This window comes from Barbatula barbatula (genome assembly GCF_947034865.1).
Source record: "Barbatula barbatula genome assembly, chromosome: 21".
Classification (NCBI taxonomy): domain Eukaryota; kingdom Metazoa; phylum Chordata; class Actinopteri; order Cypriniformes; family Nemacheilidae; genus Barbatula; species Barbatula barbatula.
Genome location: NC_136784.1, coordinates 6,338,156 through 6,349,433, shown reverse-complemented (window position 1 = coordinate 6,349,433; position 11,278 = coordinate 6,338,156). Strand labels below are relative to the sequence as shown.

General features: G+C 37.9%; 1 protein-coding gene across 1 annotated transcript; it reads left to right on the top strand.

Moving 5' to 3' along the window:
• Window positions 1-6,214: 6,214 nt before the first annotated feature.
• On the top strand, window positions 6,215-10,056 carry LOC306910845 (cholecystokinin-like). The gene is made up of 3 exons (XM_079485708.1): window positions 6,215-6,256; window positions 6,868-7,112; window positions 9,469-10,056. Exons 2-3 carry the CDS (start codon window positions 6,869-6,871, stop codon window positions 9,597-9,599), a joined length of 375 nt encoding a protein of 124 aa, XP_079341834.1. The 5' UTR covers window positions 6,215-6,256; window position 6,868; the 3' UTR covers window positions 9,600-10,056.
• The last annotated feature ends 1,222 nt before the right edge of the window (window positions 10,057-11,278 follow it).

Here is an 11,278-nt window from a genome sequence, read left to right as displayed (position 1 = left end):
TGCAAGAGCGTATCGCTGTCTTTGGCAATCATTAAGAATGACAACTCAAAAGACATGTTCATTTCATGTTACAAAGAAATGGAAACAACTCTCTGTTTTGGCCGCACACCAAATAAGAAGCAATCTCTTTTATGAACCTGGGGCTTAAATCAATATAATCGATCTGTTGCACCATAAAAGACAACAGTCTTAACTTAACAGAGACGTATAACAAGTTAATGATTCTAATTATAACCAAATGCAAACAGACTGAAATTTAAGGGAGAAAATGTGGTTGTAAATTTAAGCATGGTAGACAAAACAAATGTGTGGTGAGTTTTGGGGGCCCATCATTATTAAATATTCATAGACAGATAGATAAATAGATAGGAGAACATTATGTGTCCCACAAGGCAAGTTCACACACAACCTCTCAGCTGGCTAGGAGAACAGACAACAAATTTCACAGCCGATTTTGTCATTGAACTTAAAGCAATGGACTCGAAATATGAATATAACCCCGGGGAGTTCATAGGAATATAAAAAAATCTGTAAAGGGCCAATAAAGTTCAAACTGCCTTTATGAGCATTGAGAATTAAAGGCATCGGAGCTATTTTGAAGTTCTTTGTTAAATTCTTTGTCAAAGGCATAACAGTGACTCCCCATCATTTCTAACAAAAGCATCGATCAGAATTATTTTCTTTATTTCGGTGAATTAGCGACAGTATTTTCCCCAAATTTCTAATAAAATATTGTTTCTATTTGAATTTATTTGCAGAAAACGAAAATGTTTAAAACAGGTCAAAATAACAGAAAATATGCTCTGTATTTGCTCAGACCTCACTTTTAAGAAATAGAACAAAAATATTTTTCACTTGTATTGATTAAAAGTTGAAAATAATTTTTAATTTGATAACCTCTCTTGTGTCTTGTCATGCTGTCAGTCTTGGATGACTTTGTCACTGCTGAGGTTTCAGGAGACAGACACTGGACTGGAATACATGAACATTTGAAATGGTTTCTTAATGATTTCTGTGCCCGTACATTTTTTTAGCTTGGAAATAAATAAATGATCGACCTTAATTGTATGGAAAAGCTACGTAAGGACAATTTGCTTTGGTGTGAAGAATAACATTCCTGCATTACTGCTACCAAATAAAATGGAGTAAACGTTAAAATTTTAAGTTGCTCCATACTTACTAACTTTGATCATAAAAAGGACACACCATTACGCCGTCCTCCCAAAACGCTTATCAAAAATAAATCAGATTTACTAAAGCGGCCTTACGGGGACCTGATTTCATAATTGTCAATCCATCCTCTTGTTGCCCTGCTCTTTGCAACGCCGATAAAGTGGAGAGCAGGTGCCTCTTTCAGCCCAACCCAGCTGGCTCTTCAGTCTTAATTCATCCAGCTTCAAGTGTTTTTGGCCGAGCAGGAGGGAACTCATCAAATAAAACGCTGCCAAATATTCCTATACAACAAAGATAATGACAGTAGCTTCATTGTTATGCTTGGGTGTTCCCGTTGGCCTGGTGTTTGGGGACCAAAATAGCACTAAATTTGTTACATGCGCAGTTCAACGGCTTGTGTTTTGAATATGTTTGACTAATGTAACATAACAAAAAAGAAAGTAATAGATGTGTTAGGGAAACCTACCATGGAGTATCACAAACACTGCTTGATCTGAAATGTATTTCAGGTGACAGAGACTTACACAGAAACGTGCATTCATTTAGATGTGAATTATTTAGTGTTTACCACAGAGCATTGTGTATGGTTTATCATTGTGATGGCTGACAGAAGTGTGTTTGAGTATAAGCATTGTTAAATTCTTCCTTGATTCACACAAAATGCTAATTCTGAATGCAGTTTAAAGGAGTAGTTCACCTTCAAAATTTTATTTTTGTCATCATTTACTCACCCTCTTGTCATTTCAAACCTGTGTGACTTACTTTCTTCTGCAGAACACAAGAAGATATTAAAAAAAATGTTGGTAACAGAACAGCACAGCACTTCTATTGTAACCGATGTAAGTGAATGGGGGCTGTTAACAACATTCTTCAAAATATTTTCTTTTGGGTTCTGCAGAAGAAAGAAAGTCGTACAGGTTTGAAATGACAAGAGGGTGAGTAAATTACGACATAATTTTCATTCCTTTAAATTGCTTTGGATATCTCATAGGATATCCACTATCCTTTGCACACGCAAAAACTATATCGTCTATTACATTTGTCTGGGTCTCCTCTGCCTTTTCCAGCACACATATGGAAGTAACACAGACATTTCAGTCCCTGGTCTTTTCTGAAATGTGGTAATTAAGTATCATTAATTGACATGCCCCTCCAGTATGTAATTACAGATGGAGAGAGACAGAGGCACAGTGAGAAACAGTGTTAAATTACTCATTCATGTGTGCAAAGTTTAGCTTCCTTCTGCAAGAGATTTACATAGGTCATCCTCAATTACTGGCATGATCTTTGGTAATGGTGCTGGTATAATTTCGTCTCAGAAGACTGGGAGGTGAGCACAATTATGCTTGCTGTTTAACCTCCCGGTCCTCTATTTAGAATCGACCCTTGTGACAGACACCAGTCATAATAAAACAAGATGAGTTAATGCAGAAGAAAGACTGGGAAAGGTTAACATTTAGAATTTTGAAGGATTGTGGTTAATGGTTTTAAACAAGCTCATTGGGAATTAAAGTGAGAAGAAATTAGTGAAGTTCGACACAAATTATTGTGCCAAAATGTTTTGCCAAGACGTTTCTGAAAGTTTAGTTTGTGACTTTTGAAGGATAATGACAACATTTTGATGTATGTTTTTAAAGTCACTATGAAATCATAAATGTCAATGCATAATTGTTTTTATGAAATATTGCAGCATTTATTATACATGTATCCTTTAGGCCAATTCGTTTTTCATGTGCACTCTTAATCTTTCATCAAAACCAAAAACATTCCCTACCCCTCTTTACATCTCTTCTTTACATGAAATATGGGCAGAATATGTTGACTGTCCAATGGCCAGGCTTCCAATTTCCACCAATCCAATCAAATCCCACAGGATGAAATCCCTGGCTTTCATTATTCTATGTCCAGGATGTTACACTCAGATATACACTTTTCAGATGTAAGCAACATCACAACTTTCAATTCATGCATGCTGGCTTTAAAGCTATAGTGAGAGATTGTTAAAAAGCTAAAGTTCACCCAAAAATTCAAATTCTGTCATCATTCACTCACCCTCATGTCATAGGCAAGCAGTCTGGCAACAGAATTCAACATAAACGTGTAAGTATTTAATTTCTGTCTCGTTCGTTTTAGCGCAGCTATCGTTGCACTGTGTTTTGTTCCACTATGTAGTTATCTATCGTCCCCAGGTCAGCCTGGATATTTTATGGAGGAGTTGGATGTACTTCTCTCATCCTTCCCTGGGGATTGTGCTCCTCTGGTTGTGCTTGGGGACTTCAACATCCACCTTGACAAACCACAGGCCAAAGATTTCTACAACATGATTGGATCATTTGACCTGGACCAAATCCTAACTACAGCTTCTCACAAATCAGGTAACCAATTGAATCTTATATACACATGCTACTGCACTACTAACCATACCCAAGTCATCCCGCTTCACACATCTGACCATTTTCTTCTGGCAAGGGCAGCCTCTAAATCATCAGTACTCATCCTGCTAGATCTATCTGCTGCTTTTAACACCGTTAATCACAGCATCCTCTTGTCAGAAATCAGGCCCATGGGTATCTCGGGAACGGCACTTCAATGGATCGGTCTTACCTTTCAGATGGCCCATTCAGGGTATCATGGAGCAATGTGGTCTCTGAGCCTCAACATCTCACTACTGGGGTACCCCAGGGTTCGGTGCTTGGACCACTGCTCTTTTTAATATATATGGCATACCTAGGATCGGTAATTCGGAAACGTGGCTTTTCCTATCCCTGCTGTGCAGATTTCACACAACTTTTACTTTCAGCCAGATGATCCAACAGTATCTGCTCGTGTCTCTGCGTGCCTGAATAATATTTCACTCTGGATGAAATACCATCACTTGCAACTAAACCTTGCTTTGAAGACTGAACTGCTTGTGAACCCAAAGATTCATCACAACCTCTCCATTCAACCAGATTCATCAACCATTTCATCTTCCAGGACAGCCAGGAACCTTGGAGTGGTAATTGAGGATCAGCTAAGCTTCACTGATCATCTTGACATTTCCGTACAACATTAGGAATATTAGACATTTACCCTTGGATTCTACGCAAGTCCTGGTACAAGCTCTAGTCCTTTCCAGACTGGACTATTGTAATGCTCTCCTGACTGGTCTTCCAGCATGCACAACCAAACCTCTGCAAATTATCCAAAAAAAGAGCGGCAAGAGTGGTCTTTAATGAGCCAAAGAGAGCATGTTACACCACACATCATCAGGTTACATTGGCTACCGATTGCCGCTCACATCAAATTCAAAGCTCTGCTTTTGGCTTACAAGACCACCACTAGTTCTGCACCCCCATACCTAAGATTACGGCTAAAGACACATTTCTTTCGTTAACAACGGACACAGACTCCTATTGCTATCCTATTACAGTTTTTTGTTAAAAAAAAACAAAATAATGTAATAAGTATTGTCTATGTGGTATTATTTTCGATAAGCTTTGTTAGGCAAACTTAGGCCAGTTCTATAGCACATTGTTGCTGTGTTATTGCACTGATTATTTGAAGAATATTGGTGACCAACTTGGGACCCATTGACTTCTATGTATGGACCCAAAACCACTGAGACATTTCTCAAAATATCCTTTTTGTGTTCCACAGAAGAAATAATCTTACATGTGTTTAGAATGACATGAGGGTGAATAAATGATGACAACATTTTCATTTTGGGTGAACTATCCCTTAAAAACACAGAAAATATTGCAAGTTGGCTTTACCCACAGGAGCACCTGTGCCAACCTCTTGGCCACACCTAAAATCTTGTGAGCTATAAATACGTAACGGAAGCGAAGGCAAAAGGTTTGTGTTATCGTTCTTTCAACTTCCTTTGGTCTTTGACCAAACGTAGCCCAAGCTTGACTATTTTTTACACCTGCGGAAAAGTAAAGCAAATTGAAGTGCAGGTTGTCTTCACACAACGGCAGGTTCCAATCACACAAACACCTCCCACATGCCTGCCAATCAATTCTCACGCTTCACAGCACCACCCACACAAGTGTTCCCACACCGACCACGCAAATGTTACACCCTGATAACCACCAGAGAGAGAGAAATAAAGAGAGGGAGAAAAAAATAAGAAAGAGACAGGTGGAGACATCTTTATTCACAGCTGTTTTATGTGAAAACAAATTAAAATCTCTTCTGTTAACTTAAATTGTCACCTTGTGAAAGCTTTAAAAAAGGTGTCAGGGATTAAAAAGGATGCTATATGTTTATACCAACAAAAACAAACGGGGATCAGGAACAGCCGGAGTCACCATTTACTTTTATTGCGTTCATGGCTGAAGAGCACCTTGGTTATGTACCTAAAGAAAACCTGCTGTTTTCGTTTTTAAGTCAACTATCTCTGAGTTCTTATCTTCTCATTACTATGCAAATGAAGCTATCAATATACATCGATGATGGCTGATCGATTGTGTTATTTGAAAAGAAAATAATCTTGATTCCTTGTTCCACAAAACAGCGTCCGTTCTGTGCAGACATGGTAAAAAAGAGAAGAATAAGATGACAAACACCAAAGACAAAATATGAGAAGGAAAGTTGCAAACAATAAATAAAATGGCCTTGAGGCAGGTGTAATTCATATTCATTGTAGTCAGTGTACACTGATTTTGTTGAAACACAATGAAAAGTTAGTCACAAAGCTGCAATATTTATAAGTGATGTAAATATGTCACCAGCAGCAATATTTCTCTATCTCTCCCTAATAAATATATGTACAGTCATATTTTCTTACACACCTGATCACACAGATATTGCAGGTGGAACTGGTAAAAAGCTTTCAAAGCAATTAAAGCATCTTTTATTCATTCATTTATATTTGTGGAACTACTATTTTTGTCAAGTATGTACGTATACATTTTCTATGACTAAAACTCTTTCCATGTGCGTGCATGTCTATGTAAGCATGTGTGTGTGTGTGCGTGCCTGTGTGTGTGCATGTGCATGTGTGTGCACGTCACAGCTGGGTATATAAGTGCCTCTCTCCCTCCTTCGTGAGAATACCCACTTTCATTCTCCTCCAAGCTCACAGAAACAGAGTAAGGTAAGAGAATCAATCAATCAATCAATGTCTATCTATCTATCTATCTATCTATCTATCTATCTATCTATCTATCTATCTATCTATCTATCTATCTATCTATCTATCTATCTATCTATCTATCTATCTATCTATCTATCTATCTATCTATCTATCTATCTATCTATCTATCTATCATTTTTTTAATAATATTATGTATATATAAATTTACAGCAAAGTATCATTATGATCTCACAATGATATCTATTTCTATAGAGAGAATACAAATATTAACTACACTCAAGATTTGTATACTTGCTATACTTATTTAGATGTACTTATTTATTTATAAAAAGCAGTTTTATTCTGACTTTATATAGTCTTTATTGTAATTAACATTTCGCATTGCCTTTAAAGTCAAATATGACTATTTGACTAATATTTACAACAATGTCATCGTACGATAAATCAAGTGCTAACTTTCATCAAATTTGTCATCACTTTCAAGAAAGCATACATAAAAATGTAATACAATGAAGAAAGAAATAAAGAAAAAAGTAAAAAGAACATTAGGAGTCTTACCTTAACATGTTTCTCTTTCTCTCTCCTTCTTTAACTCCTCTCTTTTCCTTCAGGATGAACAGCGGTGTGTGCGTATGTGTGATCCTGGCTGCTCTTTCTGTCTCGTGTCTGGGTCGTCCCCGCTCCTCTTCTCCTGACACCGGTGAAAGTCCACTCCCCTCACATCTGGACACCAGCGTGAGCGAGCATCTTCGACTCGCCCGCTCCCTCAGCCTCCAACAGCAGCCGGCAGCTAACATGGACACAGACACCCGCGCTAACCTCAGCCAACTGCTGGCCAAACTCATCTCCAAAAAAGGTGAGACTATGCTCACAACCATCTTTCTAAACTAATTCAAATTTGTGATAACACTCGAGAATTTAATCTGACAACATTTTTTGAGATTTATGCTCATAACAGTAATAAATGATAAATACTTCTATAATCTTCAAAAAACTGAAAGGGAAAAGGGAAACATACAGATAAAGTGCTTGGAGATGTGAAGTTCAGTTGAATTTTGCAAGTCTTCGATGACTGACAATACATAATGACAAAGCAACCACCATTGACTTTAAGACCTAAAAGACAAGTAACACTAGAAATCTGAGCAGCTTTCACAGATGCTTAGTGTTCATCACTTTAGATTTGCCCATAGACAAACCAATATTGTAACAGTCAAACAGCTGAAGCAAGGAACGCTACCCGATGGTGACAGAAAGACAATGGATTTTTAATATTAATTGTGTTCATTAGAGTCATCATATAACAGCTTCATATATCACCTCAGATCCTAACACTGATGTTCTAGAATAATGAGGAGTAATTAGATTTCTCTTTCATTACATTCTGCTTTTGTCTGTTTATTTCTGTCCCTTGAGGTTTCCCTCTCCATCTATCTGTCTAAGATGCTTTCAGTTCTGTAGCTGTAGCTTAACGAATTAAAGGAATCTTCTGATGTAGCTTTTACCAATAGTGGTGAGACATCAGAAGGGCGATGTGCTGAACAATTACTTAAGATGTACATTCCTTATATTTTACCATCTCAAAAGCACAAATATGAATGTCTGTCAGTTTCAACTTTGACACATACGAAACTCAATAATGTCCCGAAAGTTTCAAACATAAAGAGCAAGTTTTTTTTAATATCTGGTCGACAACAACTTTAAAGTCAGGTCACACCTGTCGAGCAGCACGTAAAACCATTTCGTGAAATTACACGTTTCCGGATAATGAAAGAAAAAGACTTGTCACGAATTCGCTCTGGGGCAACGTTGCCGTGGATCGGTAAACACAAACACAGCTGAATGAACCATGTTTATGCCCGGGGTGCTTGGAAATGCTTGGGTCAGGTGTACATTACTAAATTGCATAACAGCTCATTAGGGTGTAACCTCTTCAAAGCGGAAAATAACCATTATCATTTATGGAAATTGGACCTCTTAACATGTAAGCTCAGTGATGCAACAGTTTTCATAACGGTCAGCAAACTGAATGTTTTAAGGAATGTCTTTAATCAGTGTTGACCTAAATGACCTAATAAATAATGTCAAAATTGTCCTTGACAGACGAACCCAAATGTTTACGTGAGAGAGTAAGAGAGAGAGAGAGAGAGAGAGAGAGAGAGAGAGAGGGAGAGAGAGACAAACTGAGAGTGGCTTCCAAACTAATTGGTCTCATTAACAAGAGTCCTACTTTCTCCTTTGACTTTCTTAATCTCTCGTCTGGTGTGTTATTGTGTTGTGTGTTCGTTATAATTGTGAGTAGGAGGTGCAAGTTTCACACACGTCAGCGTGTCACAACAAGTCTACAACTCAAACAAAACGGGCTGGGGAAAAATTCAAAGACAATATATTTCACATGTGCGTGTGTTTGTGCATGCCCTGCGCTTTTTGTTCGAAAGTCTCCCATCTGTCGCAAATAGAATCACGCCCTTGACAACAGCCCGAGTGATATTTGCCGTGCTGTACATTGCCGAAACGTTGTCCAGGCATTGGCGTGTGCAGCAGCATGCCATCGAACCAATGTTTGGTCCCAATTACCAGCAAAAATAATTGTTGCTTGGCAACAACGCAAATCACAGCAGGTAAAGGGTCTGCTACACAATTTAACCCAAATGGTAAAAAATCTGTCACTTTAAAGGGCACATTGTGCCTGTATCGACTTAACATTAGTGGTTCACACTGGGATCAGTTGTGATATAAGTAAAATACATACAAGTTTTTAGAAAACTTCTATAGCTGGTGAAAAGTTATTCTGTAGGCTCTGCAACCGGACTCAGAGGAGAGGCAGTGAGGTGAGGAGTTATTTTATTGAGATGATGAGGCATGTCTGAACAGCTCGAGGTAACAATGTCAGGGAGGCATCTTCACGTACACATCACACTCAAACTGAGAGCTTTAGATAACTGTCAGACTGCAGCCTACTATCTGTCTGTCTCTCTCTCTCACACCTTCACGTTCTTCTCACTAACAATTTGATTTTAGAAACTGAGCCCTCAAAGCACAAAAGTTTAGACAACTGGGTAACTGGGGTTAGTTGTCACATGGTCGTCTATATATCACTACAGGGAAATGACCCTGTGTTCAAAGAAGAATAATTTCTGTCAATTCCTATTTCATTATCATATAGAGATGTAGATGTTTTCCATTATTCACTTGCCTTGTTTCTCTCATAGGATCTGTTCGTCGCAACTCATCCGTGAACAACAAAGCAAACAGCGTGAACCACCAGATAAAAGACCGGGATTATACCGGCTGGATGGATTTTGGCCGTCGGAGCGCTGAGGAATACGAATACTCGTCCTAAAATCCATAGATATCGTCTGACCCCTCTCTTCTACAAATAAAGAGTATATTTATTACTACTACTGTTATTATTATTATTACTCTTATATACATTTGTTAAGAAACCAGTACAATGCAATATATCAAGAAAAGTCTTGTTGTTGTTTTTAAACCTTGTAATTTAATTTCATATTCTTTGTCCATACACAATGGTTTTTGCTAAGAGAACCATCAAGCTAACGTGTCTGTCAAAACTCATTGAACTATAGTTTTCAATAAATCAGGTCAGCATTCAACATTGGCCTTAAATCCTAAAGGCTCTGGCAGTTTGTCCAAACCATTTTGTGGTGTTCAATCATCTCTTCTACCGTACTTACTGTAATGGAGGGAAGTGGTTGTCAAATGGCATAACAAATATTTTGTCTGAGCACAGCCTTGTCAAGTTTACACTTTGCTGAAAATCAATAAACGAGCAAACCAATGGAGGAAATGCTCTATGGCTTAATAAGATGCTGTTAGAAATTGTAAGAGACATTAAAGCAGAGTGGATAGAATAGAGCTTTGAATTATTCAGAAATTCAGCGAAGAGAAAGCAAAGAAAGAAGAGGGATGAAACGAAAGATTTCTTACATGTTTTAAGAGAAACCCACGGGACACATCGAGGCTGATATTCTGTCCATGGGTAAAGATTTCCGTTCGACAGGTGTACTGAGACAGAAATAGCCTGTCAGGGGGAAGACAGACAGATTCAATGAACTTCGTTTTAATAACAGTGGATATGACACACAGATCACCACACACCCACACTTTTATTTGTTATAAATAAGTAATATTTTGATACCCAGAAGCAAGACAAAAATCTAATATTCTAAGCATCACAATTTCCCCCCACTTGCCCTTAATAAAGGCAAAATGCTACTGAGGTCTAATCTAATACGGGCCATTAAGAAAGAATGTCAATCACGTCAAGTCATCATTCATGGATGGAATTACGACGTATTACATCACATTAGCACATCACTAGATTGGATGCAGCTTGTCATCATATTTTATTTTGAAGAGTTTCTGGGGACGGGGCTATTAGCGGGCAACTGGGACAATTTCGTCTACCCAGCAGTGAAGGCAGAGGGCCCACCCCAAACCCTAATAATGTTCCAAGATGTTTATTAGCTTACTTGGTTAACTTAACTTTTGCCCTCACTCAAATGGATAACCAATATTGCTGATGTTATTTCATCTGGTTGAATGACGCAAATGCATAAACCAAAATAATTATTATTATTTGTGACTAGAGATTGACATTCTTTAAAATAGCCGTAGATGGGAATCTGAAGTGGGGGTTACTCATGAGTCCCACCTGCTTCAGGTTATTAGTCTCTGCTGGTTGGGTTGATTCATATAAAGGTCATTGCCGGACATCTTTCTGGTTTATTTAAAAGAAATACTTGAGTTTAAACATTTCACCATCCTGTTGTCATGGCAATTATGGATGTCTGGGTCTTTTCCTATTTTTTACAACAACCAACAGTAGAAAAGCCTGAGTGAGGTGAGTTCAGAGAACTTTGACCGCCCTGCAATCTTCAGTCGGGAATGACAAACTGCACTTGTTGAGTTTTTGTCTTGACAACCTATTCATTGTGTATATGCTTCACATGTATCATGTGATGTGTAATAATAACACAAATAAATAGATATCATGTT

What these genes read in the sequence shown, in the direction of transcription:
- LOC306910845 (XM_079485708.1), top strand. Translation starts at nt 6,869, where the DNA reads ATGAACAGCGGTGTGTGCGTATGTGTGATCCTGGCTGCTCTTTCTGTC. An exon ending in CAAACTCATCTCCAAAAAAG is followed by an intron (nt 7,113 to 9,468) that starts GTGAGACTATGC and finishes TTTCTCTCATAG; the next exon opens with GATCTGTTCGTCGCAACTCA.